Genomic DNA, 17,038 nt, shown 5'->3' with positions numbered 1-17,038 from the left:
AGGACTCGCAGGTTGGGACCATGCTGTGGAGGTTGTAGTGCTCGTCGTCGTTGTGGTTGTGGTTTCCAGGCCACAGCCGCAGCCTGTTGAGATATGCATAGACTCTTGACTCTTGTTGTCAACTGGGATATGCCGTTTTGTCCTGGGTTGGGAAATACCTGGCAATCGACACTACTATCGAGGCACCAGAAGGTGACTGCTCGAACACTACACTGTTCTTTACAGAGTGGTCTATTACCTTCATACTCGTGCAACGGTTTACTGTTGGCTTTGTCATACCTCAAGGTAAAGACGAGTAACAAAGCCTGGCTCGCCCCTCAAACAGACAGAACGAGGCGAGACTGCCTGTGCTACTGTAACAGACACACTTGAGCATTAACATGTGGAAAGTCAACTCTAAGGCAACCCGGGCGGACTACTCCGGTCGATGATCCGCCAATGTGCTGCGTTACTGTTTCTCAGCAGCAGCAGCAGCCATGCTTCGATACCCAACCGGGCAAAGCTCTCGAGATACACGACACTGCGGACCGGCGGGGTTCGATGCCATCTGAGGAAGCAGTGATCCATGGAAATAAGTAGAGAAACAGACAAAACGGCCGACATGCGAATGATATGTTTACTTGCAGATGATAGCTCAGCCGTGATTTGTCACGAGGAGTTGCATCCGCTATTGTGGCTTCACACGAGCAAGGCAAACTAATTTTGCGGTGAGGAGAGCGTTGAACAAGTGCGACGACGATCACATCTTAAGCTTGTTGTTTGGTATCTCGATTTCCATGCGCGACCAAAGTTCAAGAGAGAGAAGTAACGAGTGTGAGCAATAAAAAAAAAAAGTACAATTGCCAGAGCATTTTGGTAGTTTTGTAGATCTCTAAATGAAACAGGCACTGGATTGATTAGCCAGCGACTGAGATTAACGACGGATCCTTCCCATGATATTAATCTCTGGACGTTCGTCGACGAAAATCGCCTTGCCGCATATTACACGACTCATCTCGAGAGTAGACTCCCGATTACGTTGTGCGTAGCGACAGAACGCCCATTTCTATCTGGGGAAGAAGATCACAAGTCCAAGACGAAGGAAGGAATTTCTGCAACGAGCTTGATAAAAAGAACTGGTGGAGCCTTTTGCTTGCACGGACCATCTGCTCGAAGCTGTGTCACGTGCTTCAGGAGCTGCTTTGATTCCATCGATGCGAACCGATGAAATAGAACATCCGTGATTGGTCAGAGAGGACCCACCTGCCCGATGTCTCCAGCCGAGGAGCGGCAGATACCAGGAACCAGAGCCGAATCAAGTACGTCGTCGCCAAACCGCGAACTTTGACGCAACCGATCTTGGACGACGAACCTATAGTCAATTCCTGACGAGAAAGCCGCAACAAAGACGTCAAAGCCGCAACAAAGACGTCAAAGCTTCCCAAAACACCGTCACTCCTGTCGCTTTGCAGCTCCGATCGATCTTAGAGGCAAATCTCGTGCCAAACAGCTCCCAAAAGAAAAGCCGCCAAAATGAACACCCAAAGGGTCGGCCTCATGGCCATGCGCCGAGGTGAGAAACCCTCCTCCGGGCTCGCACACGCGCCCCAATGCAAGTCAAAAGCACCCAGACTAACTCTATCATCTAGCTGCTCTTCGCAACCCCGTCTCCTTCACCCAGCAGATCCCCAGGTTGGCTCTCGCAAGCTCACAAGCACGGTATGTAATCCGGAACTTTAAACCCCCTTGCATATGACGACAAGCCACTCCCGTTTGGCCGAACCATCCACCCCCGCCGAGAACACACTCTCCAAGAAGCTGACAACATTTTCTGTTGCACCAACAAAAAGACCCGTCTCGACAGAAAAGCTCTCCCACAGCGACGCCGACCGCCTCCTGGCCGAGCAGCGCCTCAAGCGGCCCGTGTCGCCGCACCTCGAGATCTACGACTACCGGCAGACGTGGCTGAGCGGCTCCATCTGGCAGCGCATCACGGGCGGCATCCTGACCGGCGGCCTGTACGTCTTTGGTGCCGCCTACCTCGTCGCCCCGCTGACCGGCTGGCACCTTGAGACGACGAGCATCGCCGCCGCCGTTGCCGCCTGGCCCGCCTTCGCCAAGGGAGGTCTCAAGTTCCTCATCGCCTGGCCTTTTACCCAGCACGCCATCGCCGGCGTCCGCCATCTGGTCTGGGACTTTGCCCTGGGCTTCAACAAGCCCACTATCGCAAAAACCACCAACGTCCTGTGGTTCACCGGCATTCTGACTGCTGCTGGCTTGGCTGCGTTCCTGTGAAGGAGGAATTTGTTTCAGGGGGAGTGTTTGAGAGGGAGAAAGAGGGTAGGGCTGTGAACGTCTACTGAAGTGAACAGCCAGGACGGGGTGGACGCTAGAGGTCAAGAGCGGCGGCCTGTTGGATGAAAAAGACCCTGGGTGGTTAGGCTCATTGGGTCTTGTGTAACTCAGTTTCAATAAATATGTACGGCGTTTATAATATCACGTGGTTGTGGTCCAAACATCATGGCATGGCGTAAACCGAATGGGTAGCCCTGAAGATATTCATCATTTTATGTGCAGTTATATCTGTATAAGCCTTTACTACGTCGTGCAGCGTGCTTTTGATATTAAGCGATGCAATCAAAAGAAATAGTCCGTTTCCCTTGCCCCAACTCCGTTGCTCCTATGAAAAAGTCGCGCCCAAATATAGAGTATTCCCTCTAGAATAATACCTGGGCCCGAGAGTTAAAAAAAAAAAAAAAAAAAAAAAAAAAACCATGACGTGTAGGCTAATAATCATCGACGCTGTGAAAAGGTGTAAATATTGCCTGAAGGCTATTCAATATTCCTCGCCGCAAGCACAACCCTCACCAGCTTATGGTCTCCCTTGTCTGCAATCCTCCTACCGACGATCGGGCCCAGGAACTCGATCAGCTCTGCGCTCTCGCTCTCTGACGTACCCCCATTGACACCATTCGGCACGGCCGGGTCGTGCTCGACTAGTGTCATTATTGCCTTGACGATGGCGCCCACCAGCGCCTCGAACTCGATCTGCGCCACGGTGCCTGCAGTCCCTGTCGCGTTGGCTGCCTTTTCCTGAAGAGGCTGCAGCATGCCACTGTCAAACTCTCGCAAGTTTGGCAGTACGAGGATCCGGAAGGCCTCTGGTCCTCCCGCGGCCGCGAGTCCGTTCAGGGCGCCGAACAGGACTGGTGCCGGCTTGGTCGGGTCGAGCAGGTACTTGAGGCACGTGCGAGTCAGCTTGGACCGGAGGTGGCGGTTGGCGCGCGTGTATTTTATTGCTATCTTGCCGAGCAAACTGGCCGCGAACTCGCGGAGCAGGAATTGTTCGCGCAACGCCTCACGGTTAACACTGCCGCTGCCACCGCCGCTGCCTTCCTCCTGCTTGCTTGCGCTCGTGCTGGCGCCGATCTTGCGGCTCATGAGTGCAGTGAGTACCGGTGCTGACAGTGGGCCGGCATAAGGATCCAGGAACAGATTTGAGTTGTCAACCAGCGCCGCCGTCAGCTCCATCATCTGCCGGACGGTAAAAGTGTCGTCCAGGCGGTGCGTGACCTGGTTGGCGATAAAGTTCGCGAAATATGGAACCAGTTGATGTAGACCTGGGTCGTTTCTGACCGAAGCGAGAGCCGCATTGCGCAGACGCACGACCTCTTCGTCTGGAGTATCATCCAGGACTGCAGCTTGGATCTTGTCAAAGTAGAGAACCAGTTCCTTGCTAATGATTTGCTTAACAGCTGGGTGGAAGGCAAGGTTGTCGTTGCCCGCAAGAGCGTTGAGGGCGGGGTTGGCACCGGGGCCCTTGGGTATCAGCTCTTGTGCTCTCGACTCTGCTGTTGTTGGGTTCTGTGGAATTGAAGGTTGGACACCCTCTACGGCAAGCCAGTGAGCTAGTGAGAGAGAGAGAGAGGAGCAGGTTAGCATGGCTTTATACGCAAATGGTCATGAAGCGACCCCACTGTATCTTCAGGTCTTGGGCTCACCAGTAAAGCTCATATCCCTCGGCACCTTGGGCAGAGGCGCATTGATAAGCTTCTCAAAGTCTACCTCCTCGTCGTCAATATAGAAAAGAGGTTGTCCCGGGCCCAAGCTCGCCTCGCCGTAGCGCAGCGGCCTCGTCGAGTCGTAGCCGTACAGCGGCTCCACGTCGAGGACCTTGAAGGCCTGCGACGTGTCCTGCACCGTCAGGGTCGTCCTGTTGGCCGCCCGCATGAAGCGCAGAGCCTCGACCAGCACCTGTCCTATGCGGTATTCTACATCCTGAGCCAGGCACCGGACCGCGTCGTCGTTGATGTTTGGGATCCCAACCGACTCGGCCACGTCCTTGACGTTTTCTGTGTTCCACAACAGCTTGGGCGCATTGTCCTCGACCCGCGCCGCTGCGCCGCTGGCAGCCGGCCCTGCTCCTGCGGTCGCGGTCGCGGCGGCTGGAGCGCTCGCCATGATGCAGAGATTGTTCGCCTACTTTGTTGCCGGTGTCGCGATGCGGGGATGGTTACTCAAAGGTGACAAAGGTCATAAATGCTTCAAGATGGAGCGTGTATAGATGGCGCTTGTTCGGAAGCGATTGATTGATCAGTTTAAGTCGTTTCTGCGTTTGAAAAATTTGATTTCTTCGCAGTGCAGCTTGGAGTTGCAGTTCAATTCGGTAATGGCTTTTAATTGCGGATGGTTCGTCAGAGAGATGACCACTGGAGAGGTGTAGCTGTTACAATTCGGGCGCGCTAAAATCACCACGAAGCTCACGCGCTGTGCGCGCCACCCACTGTGTGGTAGGTACCCAGGTAGGCACCTAGGTAGGCATGTATGGCAGCCCCACATAAGTGCTGTTTTCCAACCAAACAAGCCGAAGTCAAGACTCGAATACTTTATACTTTTTAGGAAGTAACTGACAAAGATTCTTCTGCGTCAAATCCAATTCAGTCATATTTTGTTGCAACGGTTCAATTGAGCCAAATGCTATCGTCAACTACCTGACTATCTATGGGCCAACCATCATTGAAGACCTTCCAAAATAAAAGCAAATTGGCCATTCCAGTTTTATGTGCTCTTGTGAAGAGAAGAAAAAAAGAGAAGTAACTCCCGCTCTAGAACTAGTTGAACAGAATAGAGAAGAAGACAACAGAAACCAAAGTATCAAAATGAAAGAGTAATACGCCCATCGTATTATACAGGTATAAAAAAAGAATATCAAGCCAGACCACACCAATATCTCGAAACTCCAGACCAGTGATGAAGTTGTAAAGGCAAAGCACCAAGTGGAAATCCCCTTACAGAGCTTTCCTCAAGCCATAAACCAAAAAGACTCCTCATGCTAAACTCCCAGTGTTCTTTAGAATGGTCCCGTGCGTCCGTTTTTGGTGCAAGAAACAGAAAGGAAAACAAACAAACTCGCTCTGCAAATTATCCTCCGTAACCTCCCAGAACGCCGGCATGGTACTGCCAAACTTCGTACTAAGCCAGGAAAGGTTCGCAAACCTACAAGGGTTGCCACATCCGTGACACCTCTTTTGCTCCAACACTTCGCTGCGTATGACATCTTATTCGCCATCAAGTAGGGCATCCATCCCGTTGCGCTCGCTTTCAAGCGTCTCTGCCGTCACATCCTCATGGTTGACAAGGTCGGTGAACATGCGCTCGACTTCAACACCTCCGTCTTTGCCTTCTTCGCTGCTTTCCGCTGCACCCACTGCGCCTCCCCAGACGGCGTGGCCATAAAGCTGCTCGGCCTGTCGTCGTCCTGCCTCTGTTCGGCCCAGTATCTCCAGAATCTTAGGCTTCTCATTCTGGAGCGTGGCTTCGTCGAGTTGCCCGTTGAGAATCCGCTCCTCCAGCGCATGTGACGAGGTCGATGAACCTGCGTCCCCCATCATCAACCTAGGCCCTGGTTGCGCGGGTTCTGTTCCCAACAACCCTGGGTGTATAGAGCCATTTATACCGAGAGGGTCTGCTCTGTTGAGGGGAGACTCGCCAGGCTGCCTGTGAACAAGGCTCGGACTTTGACCAGCGTCGGATGGACGTGAGGCATGGCCGTGGGTACTACCAGCCATGGGTAAACCTGGCGTTGATGGCTGGGACGATGAAGGGCCAGAGTAATAGCTTCTGTCTCCTCCAAATCGATGCGCACTTCCGGGCGTCTGCATGGCCGGAGAGAGACTGGCTGGGTTGGGCCCAGTGGAAGAAACTGCCGCCGCTGCCGCCGCCGCCGCTTCCGCGTTGAGAGCCTTGCGTTTCAGGCTGTTGGCCTTGCCGCGAACACTCTCGGGAAGATCATCCACGTTATCAACACCGTACTGTGTGAAGAGCTTTTGGAGCTTTGTAGGCCTTGGCTTTCTCGTGCTCTTCGAGACTTCCACCATGGGAGGTGGTTGCGGAGCGACTGGGCTCCACTTGTGCAGCTCTCTTCGAAAGAAGTTTGTTTCGTATGCCAGTAGGATTTCGGCTCCTTCCAACTTCCGCAAGTAAAACCTCTGCGTTTCAACTTCAGAAGCAGTGGCCATGGGGTTGTTGCAGTAAGGACCAATGTGGTTCCTGAAGTCTTGGGCATTATCGATGATCTGTTTGAGTACGCCCTCCTCTTCCGGTTGGAAAGGGAGGCCAGGTATCTCGTCATACCATGAAAGTAAGTCTTCCAGGTTCGGCCGCGAAGCATCGCGTGGGATCGGAACACGCCAATCGCATATCGGGCAGGTGTATTTGTCGTCCTCCCTGATCTTCCCCCGTGCTACCTTGAGACATTTACCGTGATACCTGCAGAGAGGTCAGTTTCGTTGATCATAGTCTTCGATTAGCAAATGATAATGATACTTACCATTCATGGCATAGCTCGCACTCGATCATCATCCCAGCTTCAGTGCGGCGACAAATGCAGAAAACCTCACGGAATCGCGGATCTTCCCAACGGTGAAGCTTTGGCTCCGCGTCAGGGCTAGGCTCTCGCGACGCTGGTTCGGCCGGAACTCGAGGTTTATCATGGCCGATATCAAAACAGTCCGAGTTACGCTCCAACACGTACTCAAGATGGCTCTTGAGGATGTGTAATGGCGCGTTGGTCTTTCCGAAGAGTTTTTTTCCCTTGCGCATCCAATCCTCGTGTCGACGTTGCTCCTTTTCGAGTTCCGGGGTTCCGTTCGGTTTGTGTTGCAGCTCTTCTACCTTTTTCATTATTTCGCACACTTCAGCGTACATTGGTCGCTTCCTGTGATCGGGATTGCGGCATCTTGCGTTAAGGTCTTGAATCTGCCCAAGGGCTTCTCGTTGCTTGAACAGGATGCGATCGACTTCTGCAAGGGTCGCCTGGGATACCGGCAGAGCGTTGACCGTGGCTTGCTGAGAGAGTGCTTCGAGCTGTGCGTAGTGAATCGCATCTGCATTGATGATTTCCTGTGCTTTGCGCTCCCATTGTTCACCGGCGTTCAGTTGATCGTTGTAGTGAACCATGTGGTCATTATAGCTCCTGATCCCAAGCCGGTTGCCCTCTTCGATAAGCTCCTTGACCTCATTCAGGCTGATGAATGTACCGCGCTTCTGGCGTGCTTTCTGGCTCCATTTCAGCTGATCAAGCACGTGCGATAGCTTTTCCACCTCAGGAATGTCGACATTGAAGCTGTGGCCTTCCTCCAGAAGCTCTTCAACAGTATCAATAGACTGCGTAGACGTGGAGCTATGTTCCAAAACTCGTTGGGCGTTTTCTTGGAACACCTTAATTGCCTCGGCGCGCTCCTGGAGCTGCAGGATCTCGGGACAGTCGAAGCCAAGCTGCTCTGCCTCTGCCATAAGTTTGTACATATGGCCTACGCTTCGCACCTCTCTGTCTTTCGGTTCTTGGATGTCACTGGCTTTGCTGATAGACGCGCGCCAAGATTTGTCAGTTTTGCGCCGGTTCTGCTGCTTGCGCGCTGTGTAGTTTGCAGCGTCCTCAACCCAGCGGTTGCATCGCTCAACGAATGTCTTTAGCATAGCTAATGACGGAAGGTTGAATGGTATTTTTTCGCCCTCGTTGAGCAAATTTCTCAGAGACTTGAGTGATGGAGTAGCTTCCTCGCTCAGAATCTTGTCGTACTTCTCTTCCCAGGCTTCAGGAACGCTGGCCTTGTCTGCGACCTTTTTGTACGTAGCAGCGATGATATCTTCAGCTTTCCGGTATAGTATGACGTGCTGGTCTCCCAGGAGACGGTTTTGTTCCGGAGCGTCGCAGCACGCATGGTGCCCTGCGTGTAACAGACAGAGGACCTGTCCGGACTTGAGGCATTTGAAACGGGACAGATATGTGTATACCTTGCAGTAGGCACACTGGTACTCTTCCTCTGGCACGTCCTCGTCTTCAACCTTGAAAGCAAGAAGACAAGATGAGTCCTCGCCGCCGGCTACAGCGCAACTGTGTTGCGCCAAGTCCTTGTGCTTCGTAACGAAAGCTTGTCTCTGTGCTAGCTCTCGGCTATGAATCCGTTCGAGCGCTGGAGCAAGCCACTTCGCCGTTTGTATCGTTAAACCTCCAGACGCGATCCCCTCTGCTGCGGTCCATAAAAGCTCATCATGCGAGAAGCACGGCTGTCTCCTGAACTGCTGCAACCTTTCGACACCAGCTAAACCGAAAGGCTCCCAGTCACTCGGGGCAAAATTGACCGCCTCATTAAAGTTGAAGCCGTGATTGAAACCAGCGTGATATGCTTGCGGAAAGGTTATGACGAATTGCCCTGCCCGTTGGTCGATGGCATAAACCCTAACGCCCGCCTTTTTCAGCTGCTCCGGTGGCAGCAGTGTCACCAACTGGAAAAGTAAGTCTGGCTGTGTCGCGAATAGCTCTGGAATGGCTTCCCGCATCGCAGCCTCAAACTTTTCGGCATCTTCACCCGGAATGCCATACCACGTCTTGGTGGCACCAAAATGCTGATAGTTAGCAGAGTACGAGTAGTGATCCTCGTTGTGCCAGCAAAAGGTCGAGAATATCATGCCAACATATACCCAAGGGACCGTCATTCCCGAAATGTCGCTCTTAATGTACCTGAAAAGGCTTTCGGGATGTAATGGCAATATGTTCAGGTTCCATGGGTCCGTGGAATAGGGATCGTCTGGGTTCTTTTCCGCCGTGGGGAATCCGGAGCCGTGTGTTGTGCAGTGAATGTCGGCACCGTATTCGACCTCAACTGTTTCTTCTATGCTTGACACCAGCCTCCAAAACTCACGCTCGACATCATCCTCGGTGACTGGCCGGTGGCAGTTGAGCTGAGGATCCACTGGCATCTTCTTTTCAAAGTACGACTGCTTGAAGTCGGCAGCCCTTTCCTGGAACTGCTTCAGGGAGTAAAGACCGCCCTCTTCGAACCCAAACCTGCCGTCTCCAACCAAGCATCGTGGGCAGTTCCATTCGGTGTCTGGTTTCGTCTTGAGAGGCGGATCGAGGCACATGCCATGGTATCCATAGTCGCAACTTTCGCACACGACGATAAAACCAGTCTCTTTGCCCCTCGCGCACAGATGACATTTCTGAATAAATTTGTTAGTTGCAGTTCACTCAAAAGGTCATATATAAACATTCTGCCGGAGAAAAAGAATGCTAAACCAAGCATGGATGCGCCTACTTACATCAGGGGACGGGGTGGAGTCGTCTTTCGGGAATCGCGGTAACGATGGTCGAAAGAGTGTCATATGTGACCCAGCTACGGTCGGAACGTTCTCTGGAGTAAGCGCACACTGTTAGCCAGTTTGATCCACAAACTGATTGATAACCGATTCGCCGACCGGGAGATGTTTGATCCCACGAGAGAGACATTGAGAGAGAGAAGAAAAAGAAAAAGAAAAAAAAAAAAAAACAGAAGATAAAATGCCCAAGTAGACCCCCGGTGAATGCGCTGCAGTCTGAAAGCATAACGATCACTAGCGTCAATCGCTGGCACACGGAGCTGCGGCTGTCACTGCTGTGTCACGAGACCAGCACGATGGTGCAACCAAAAAATCGACCCTGCAAAAAACCAAATAAAAAAAACACCAGAAATCAAGGGTGGGAGAATATACCACAAAATAACAAGAGGGAAAAAACATACCCTTCTTAATCCGCTTACTCCTTCGGCTGTTGCTATCCGCATCTTCCTTGGAGTCGCCATTCTCATTCCTTGAATCTAGGCTATCGCAACTGAGCTGTCGCTTGAGCGCATTGGCTGCCCCGAGTGCCGAGGGCCGATACTCTGGAGTATTTTTCGCGGAAACGGCGCCGGCAAGAGACTTGACAGGAGTCGAGGTTGTGGAATCGCCAGTGGGCAGAGGGGTCCTGTTGACACTAGTGAAACCTCCAGTATTCACTGCCTTGAAACCACCAGAATTTATTGATGTAAATCCAGACGCAGGTTGGGGCGCAGGTGAAGGCGCCGATTTGGTACTGTCCTTGATCGCAGTAGATTTTCCATTAACTGTTGCCTGTAGCGCATCCGATGCTTGTCTCGTTGGGGATCCTGCCCTCGCGCTGGCGGGTGTATTCATATTTGACTTTTTCATCGGACTTGGGGCCGGGCTCGGTGTCAATGGTCCGCCGTATTCGAGTTCTAGTTGTTGGTGGACACCAGGCCTGGCAGCGCGAAGGTATTCCTCATAAGGACAAAGGAATTTTTGGTACGAATTTTTCAGAGATGTCGAGAGCGACGACATGATCTTGCCGCTGTAACCAAGATCACGTCCGATTTCTGCCCACTTCTTGGATTTGCACACTTTGTCAAACCCTCCGCGATTCTCGACAGCTTTCTTGAGCCTATACAGATCAAGAGGCTTCTTGTCGACATATGGAAGTCGGATCTCCTTCCCATTCTGATTGTGAAATTTGACCAGTGCATCAACGTAGTTCATGTTAACCCGCGTGCCTATATAAGCCAGATAAGCAATCCGTTAGCGATGGTCCTTATAGTCATGTGTGCTAATGCACCCACAGTCTGCTGTGGTTTTCTTGCACTCACTTCCTTCGACTGAGTTCAGCTCCTGTTTGCGTGTGCGGAAATGGAATTTCTACAGTCATATCATTAGTATGTGACAACTGCCGTCGCCTATCACGAGAAGGCTGCAATCCGGCGCTCGTATAGTGGCGAGCCGAGTCTTAACTTACCTGCGTATCAATCGCAAATGGGGGGTTCCAGGTATCGGGCGGTACGATCTTGCAGATGCCATATTTGCGAGCCTCCGGTGCAATTTTGCGCATGTATGCCATAGGTTCCTTGAACTCTTCTGCGGTCGGATAATACGTCGGGGCTTCTTCGACGCCATTCAGACGCTCCCTGCGCTTCAGGGGCTCCCGGGCGGCGGTTGGCTGCCCTCGCCGCTCTACCGAGTCCAAATCGAGTGGGGGGCTCGTCATTGAGCTAAGCGGTAACTGTTGGCCTTTTGGAGGGTGATAGCCGTTCGAATTGACCGGCAGACCGTGCATCGCTTTCGAATTCGAGTGATTGTTGATGGCCGGTGACGCCCTAGAGCTGGCATTCGCGCTCGCCGGGCCCCCGCTGGCGCCCGCGTTCGAGTTGCCGGGCGCCATATGAAGTGATATCGCAGGCTTCCCCTTACAAACTTGTGCGCCGGGTATCCGGGTGGTGGTGGGTTGCCGATCGATAGAATTCGCAGGTTTCTGGGCGAGTATAGACCACCAACAAGGCCATCGATGGCGAGATGCGGAAGAAACAGGGTCGTTGGTGATGGACGGAGTTTAGATTCGTGTTCGTCGCATGACCGAATTATTGATATCGTAACCCGGTTATATATGGGGGATGGGTTCCGTAAAGTTGGGTGTTTGCAACTGACAATCGGGGATTGCAGAAAGTGGATGGCGGCTCACGGAGCCGATGCCAGGCTGAGGTGGGTTGGTGTGGTTTTAAGGAGGAAATCGAGGGTCAGGTGCGTGTGCACCTTGGGAAGGGAGATCGAAACAACTTGAGGGAACAAAGTCTAAGTGGACGACTAGGAAGACATGTAGGTGCTCCACAAAATGACACCAGGAACACACCAAACAGATAACTAGCTCCCAGGGGCCGATCACCGAAATAGGTATGCAGCAGTCGGGGTTCAGACCAGTTTTAATTATTGGTTGCTTTTTGAATTGGGAAAATCTCAGACTCTCAAGGTATTTGTCTGGGGTTTGGTCATTGTCACTGGGATTCAAGGCGGATTATTCCGGGGCTGCTGTCGTAGAAATTTAATGTGGCATGGGGGCGTCGGGTTGATATGAGATGGGCAAGCAGGAGAGAATGAGTGAAAGCTGAGGTTGGAAGGAACGCCGGGGCCGGGTTGGGTCCAGCTGCGACATCTTTCTGGAAGCGGAGCCTCCCTGTCAGACGAGACGGCCAACCGTGAATCACAAACAACAAGATAACACACGGGCAGCAAAAGATGCACTCATCCCATCCCATAAACATTCACTGCAGATAATTTTACATCAGTAATCCCAATGGGGCGAAGGAATTGCAGCATTTCTGATACGCATTTCCAGTGCATACATCTTTTTTTTTTATCATTCCAATATAAACAAACTCGCATGTTCAACTTGTCAAAGTTTGCCAGGGAGCCTACAACGTACATGGAGAGAGAGTTCGGGAGTGCCGCACAGGGTGCATGGGTGGCTGGGTGGGTCTTGGAAGAAGGCCGTCATAGGTCGATTTAGGTGCTAAGCGGGGGATCGGGTCTAGTTCTAGACTAACCACAACCACCCTGGCATGTATCTAGTCAACGTCAAGACAATGCGGTCGTCCCTCAGTGTATCGGGCTCTGTGCCTACCGCACCGCGTAATCAATGTACTTGCAATATAGATCGCTAGGAATGGAGAGCAGATTGGCCTGTTCATGAGTGATTTCGGCGTTCTTAACATTCTCTCGTTTCCATCCTCTGGCTATAATTAGCGCATACTGCTGCCAATTTGATGATCGAGTTCACAAGAAACAAAAGTGATGCCCGCCCAGGTTGTGCGGTTTCATTTCATCGCGGGATTTGTGACTTGGGTCCCCACCCTTCATATGCGATATTGCCCCAATTAGCAACTAAATGGGTGGCGTGTGGTGAGTGAAAAAGAAAGAAAATGGTCAGATTCTGGTGTGGACCGTGCATGTGTGCATCGACCGCACAAGAGACCGAATCTTAAACTTCTCTCAGACTTTCATTCTTATGGCTATTTGAAGGATATGCTGTTTCTTTGTTCGTTCATTTTTCGAAAGGATATTAACTCTAAGAACAGCAACCTTGAAAGGTTTCCAGACGGGTGATGGTCTATGTTTCTATCAAATTGTTTGAACGATCTCAGTAGGTTGCATGACCATTTCATTCTCGGCCTACCTTCGCTGATGGTCAAGGACATTTTGATATGATATTTGCAGGGGTTGGAGCACTGTCCAATCAGTTTAGGGGTCGACAGTTGTGGACCAAGGCGTACCCCACATCAAGATCCAACTCTACGGGCCGTGACGCGTGAGCCTTGATGAGCTCCCGATTCGTCCCATCATGTGATTTGCATCACAACGTCACTCCTACCTACTTTGCATATGAAAGCTCCACGTTGATATGGTAGCCCTTTCGGAGAGCAAGAATTTTTTTCGAAGCCTGTAGCACAAAGATAATTGTCACCTGGATTTTACGGCCACTCAGTCGGCCAGCTTGACAGTCTCTACAATCGAGATTGACCCCACAAAGCTCTCCCAGACCAACGTGCGCTGATATCAAAATGATATAATCAAAATATCATCACTATTCTGTCGTCTGCAACTGTACGATAGGGTTCCTCGGTTTCCGGTTTTGCTTCAGCAGGCTTCCTCGGTTTGCGCTTTGGCTTCAACAGTTTGTCCACTTCCTTCTGACCTCTCGTCCTTAGAGTAAGTTCCTTCATCATATCTCCCCATTTGATCATCCCCCCACAACAGGGACAAGTACCCTGTATCGGCACTATTTCCGTGGCTGCCGCTTCATTGCTTCTCTCTTGCTCCTGAAGGAAACGCTGGCTCCAGCAAGTCAGGTGCCCAACACCCTCGCAGCCGTCATTGGTGCATAGCGCCAATAGTCCCCTCTGGGATTCGTCGTCTAGTGTATCATCGCAAACGACGCATTTGCCCTCACGTTCGAATCCGAAGACGGAACGACCCTTGGAGACGTAGTCCTTGACATCTTCGTACTCTAGTGGTAAAGCATGTATTCCCCAGGGCCTCCGGGCCAAATCGCCATCTGCGTCAGGCTTGTCTTCTGGTGACAAATCGCTTTCCTTGTGCATGTCACTCTGCACTGTCGCCGCCTCTGCCTCCGGCCCAAAATCTGTCAGTACATCAAGGGATGCTCGCAGCGGCACGGCGTTGCTTGATGTAGATGATGAAGAAACAGTAACGAGAAGTTTATTCCACGCCTCATAAACCTCTGGGGCGAAGAAGTGAAGCTTCAAAGGCCAGCGCGAAAAGCTGGCAACCCGGAGAAGCAGGTGTACGTTTTGAAGTATCGAATTCAAGCTTGACCGTGGCCTTTTCGGCATGCCGTTGCGTTTCCGACCAGACGTAACACTGATGCGTGATTCGAAGGGGATGTGTAGAGATATATGGGGGTTTGTGAGTGCCCATCTGATGGAGGGTGAGAAGAATATCATTAGCCCTTGCGCTAGACGTATAGTACACATATAAAAACGAAGACCAGACCTACTCGAACTTTAAAGCCCCTACCAAGCTGGGAAAGCCCGAAACAAGGCCTACCATCTCCCACGGCCGGAGACTTGGGCGAGATGTCCGCGCCGCGCCGCCCTTGGCCTCCCCATTGTGCTGCTTTAGGCGTCGGGGAGGGTTTGGAGTGGAGCCGATATAGAGCGATGCATGTCGTACGGTGGATCTCAGTATATAGACCGTGTATAATGATGGAATTGGTTTGTGATTCGCGGCCATGTTGATATTCAGCAAAGCATTGTGAATCGTGTAGTCGCTCGATCACGGAGGATGCTGCGAAATGACAGAGGCAAAACTAAGTAAATTAATCGCAGGTAAAGTCATTTCCCTCTTCAAGGGATCAATTCGGACGAAGAGTCAAGACTTTGTTGATGACAGACATTAATAGTCTTGTGGTTTGAGCCAGAGTCTGTTCACGTGCTCCATCGAATAATGGGCATGCGTTGGTCGTCACCAACTGAGCATGTTTAGGTTACCTTAGGTTTGTTCTTGGCGGCACGGTAGGCGGGGCTGTTGCTTGACGAAACACGGGGAAATTTCGCGAATCCACGTGACATGGATTGATTAATTGGCCACCGAGAGCTTGGCCAAGCATCTCCGCTCGCTTCCAACTAATTTGCCGGCTATCCGAGCTCAAATCGACACAATCTCTGCTTGGTTGCTCCTGAACAGATGTCCTCAAGGTTTTAAGGGGTAAATTGACTAGGGACGAGAACTAGAGAATATGGACTTTATTCTTCAACACACAGAGTATACCTACCTAGACGTAAAGCCTCTATATTTGAAGGAGAATACCTACCTCAAGCTGCCGATTGAGTGGTTTTGCTGAGTGGGACTGGTAATACTGGTAAAGCGGCATATTGTTGTTTGTGGTACGTTCCGACCGTCCCCCAAAACTGACTAATAAACTGCCTCGACTTTGGGTTGAGAAATAAAATACAGCAATTGCGATTGTTATCATCTTGCTCATGTTCTTGACAGCTGCATGTCGATCATTCATATGACTAAACGACTAAATCTAATAACCTCCGGGGCACTACAAGCTACTTTTTTTTTTTTTTTTCTCACTATCTATCATAAAATTACTCCGACTCATACCACTAGAGAACTGCTTCCGGTTGGGATACAGGTCTTTAAAATCTATACGTCAATGATCGCCCTAGAACAAATCCTAGATAACCCAAGCAGCCGCAGCAAGTGCAGGTAGACCATATGCTAGCACCGCGCTAATGCTCAGCTCGCTTGCATCACCCCACGGGTTGAAGTCTGCTGGCCAATCGTTACCGGGAGTATAGCCAGCCGATCCAGCGCTTTGCCCCTGAGGCGGTCCCGGCTGTTGACCTGCTCCTGGACTCGATGGATCACCCTTGCCGCCACTTGGACCGGAGCCAGTTCCAGGCGAGGTATAGGGGGCATTGCCAGACGGGTCACCTTGAACCGGCACCGGGGGGTTTCCACCGCCTCCTTGTGCTGGCGGCTTTGGCCCCGACGGCCCACAGTTTCCAGATGGCGGAGCCGCCGAATTGCCCACTCGAGTGATACTGGGGCCGGGGTTGGGAAAGTCGACATCGATGCCTTCTTTTGCCGTGCAGCCGTTACCGAGGTTGACAACCAGAAGGTCAGGGCGAGAGTTGAAGGCCACTGGCTCGCCACCACCACCACCTTGAATGTTGACAACGGCACAGTTCATATAAAACTCTCTACTGCCCGTGTGGTTGATCCAGGACCAGGCAAAAAGGACCTTGGTGCCGGAGGGGGCGTCTGAGGGAACCTTGAAGCTGAGAGCCTTGCCAGACGCGGGCGGACAGTCTCCCACCCACGAGTGAATCACCTTCCATGACTTACCCCCATCATATGACAGCGAAGCTTGGCAACTACCTCCGTCATGTCGAGCGCCTCCCACGATAACCATTTCCTGACTGCTCCCCGCCTGCCATGTAGCCACGCTTGCCCCGGACGGAGTACCGAGGAGCTTTGTCGTGCCTTTGCAGGGGAAGGCTTCTGCACCACCTAATGGAGATGTTAAGCTGTAGTCGATATCCTTCTCTAGAGTGTTTGGGTTTCCCTTGTATGAAAGTGCTGCGGGCTGTTGCAAGTACATGTGGGCTTGAGCTATGGTGAGTAGAGCTGTGATAACAACATAAGGGTGCATCTTGGCTGAAGGGAGTCCTTTGCAAAGTATATCCAGGTTCTGGGACGACCGCCAAAATAAAGCTTGCAATACAGTCCAGTTTCTTTGTCAACAGCACTCGATTTGTATATAAAACGAAGGGAGAACGGCGAACACATGGCCAGTTCTTGCATGAACAAAAGTGAAGCATTGGCTCTTATACATATACCTAATTCTGACTGATGAAGAGCATATTACAATGGATTCTGCGTGGAC

At 51.6% G+C, this 17,038-nt stretch overlaps 5 protein-coding genes across 5 annotated transcripts; 1 reads left to right on the top strand and 4 right to left on the bottom strand.

Annotated features, from left to right (window-relative positions):
* The first annotated feature begins 1,366 nt into the window (after positions 1–1,366).
* On the top strand, positions 1,367–2,492 carry PgNI_01448 (uncharacterized protein). Its single transcript, XM_031121519.1, has 3 exons — positions 1,367–1,552; positions 1,629–1,698; positions 1,830–2,492. Exons 1-3 carry the CDS (start codon positions 1,513–1,515, stop codon positions 2,272–2,274), a joined length of 555 nt encoding a protein of 184 aa, XP_030987680.1. The 5' UTR covers positions 1,367–1,512; the 3' UTR covers positions 2,275–2,492.
* Positions 2,493–2,723: 231 nt separating this feature from the next.
* PgNI_01447 (uncharacterized protein) lies at positions 2,724–4,440 on the bottom strand (the record flags this gene model as incomplete). Its single annotated transcript, XM_031121518.1, has 2 exons — positions 2,724–3,887; positions 3,981–4,440. The coding sequence occupies 2 exons, from the start codon at positions 4,438–4,440 to the stop codon at positions 2,812–2,814; spliced, it is 1,536 nt and encodes a 511-aa protein (XP_030987679.1). The 3' UTR covers positions 2,724–2,811.
* A 493-nt stretch (positions 4,441–4,933) lies between these two features.
* On the bottom strand, positions 4,934–12,040 carry PgNI_01446 (uncharacterized protein). Its single transcript, XM_031121517.1, has 6 exons — positions 11,087–12,040; positions 10,941–10,989; positions 10,041–10,847; positions 9,583–9,674; positions 6,809–9,483; positions 4,934–6,747 (listed from the first exon to the last, which is right to left on the bottom strand). The coding sequence occupies exons 1-6, from the start codon at positions 11,507–11,509 to the stop codon at positions 5,538–5,540; spliced, it is 5,256 nt and encodes a 1,751-aa protein (XP_030987678.1). The 5' UTR covers positions 11,510–12,040; the 3' UTR covers positions 4,934–5,537.
* Positions 12,041–13,590: 1,550 nt separating this feature from the next.
* Positions 13,591–14,871, bottom strand: PgNI_01445 (uncharacterized protein; the record flags this gene model as incomplete). The annotated part of the gene is made up of 2 exons (XM_031121516.1): positions 13,591–14,556; positions 14,636–14,871. The coding sequence occupies 2 exons, from the start codon at positions 14,869–14,871 to the stop codon at positions 13,689–13,691; spliced, it is 1,104 nt and encodes a 367-aa protein (XP_030987677.1). The 3' UTR covers positions 13,591–13,688.
* A 952-nt stretch (positions 14,872–15,823) lies between these two features.
* PgNI_01444 (uncharacterized protein) lies at positions 15,824–16,804 on the bottom strand (the record flags this gene model as incomplete). The annotated part of the gene is made up of 1 exon (XM_031121515.1): positions 15,824–16,804. One exon carries the CDS (start codon positions 16,802–16,804, stop codon positions 15,824–15,826), a length of 981 nt encoding a protein of 326 aa, XP_030987676.1.
* Positions 16,805–17,038: the final 234 nt, after the last annotated feature.

The sequence above is a fragment of the Pyricularia grisea genome (assembly GCF_004355905.1).
Source record: "Pyricularia grisea strain NI907 chromosome Unknown Pyricularia_grisea_NI907_Scaffold_1, whole genome shotgun sequence".
Taxonomy (NCBI): domain Eukaryota; kingdom Fungi; phylum Ascomycota; class Sordariomycetes; order Magnaporthales; family Pyriculariaceae; genus Pyricularia; species Pyricularia grisea.
The sequence above is the reverse complement of the archived record's forward strand: the minus strand, read 5'-3'. Positions and strand labels throughout refer to the sequence as shown.

Excerpts from the sequence above, each read along its gene's own strand:
- PgNI_01446 (XM_031121517.1), bottom strand. The coding sequence starts at position 11,509 with ATGGCGCCCGGCAACTCGAACGCGGGCGCCAGCGGGGGCCCGGCGAGC. Across the intron at positions 10,848-10,940 it reads GCTGAACTCAGTCGAAGGAA|GCACGCGGGTTAACATGAAC; the intron begins GTGAGTGCAAGA and ends TGGCTTATATAG. Across the intron at positions 6,748-6,808 it reads TGCGAGCTATGCCATGAATG|GTATCACGGTAAATGTCTCA; the intron begins GTAAGTATCATT and ends ACCTCTCTGCAG.
- PgNI_01448 (XM_031121519.1), top strand. The coding sequence starts at position 1,513 with ATGAACACCCAAAGGGTCGGCCTCATGGCCATGCGCCGAG. Across the intron at positions 1,553-1,628 it reads CCTCATGGCCATGCGCCGAG|CTGCTCTTCGCAACCCCGTC; the intron begins GTGAGAAACCCT and ends TCTATCATCTAG. Across the intron at positions 1,699-1,829 it reads CTCGCAAGCTCACAAGCACG|ACCCGTCTCGACAGAAAAGC; the intron begins GTATGTAATCCG and ends ACCAACAAAAAG.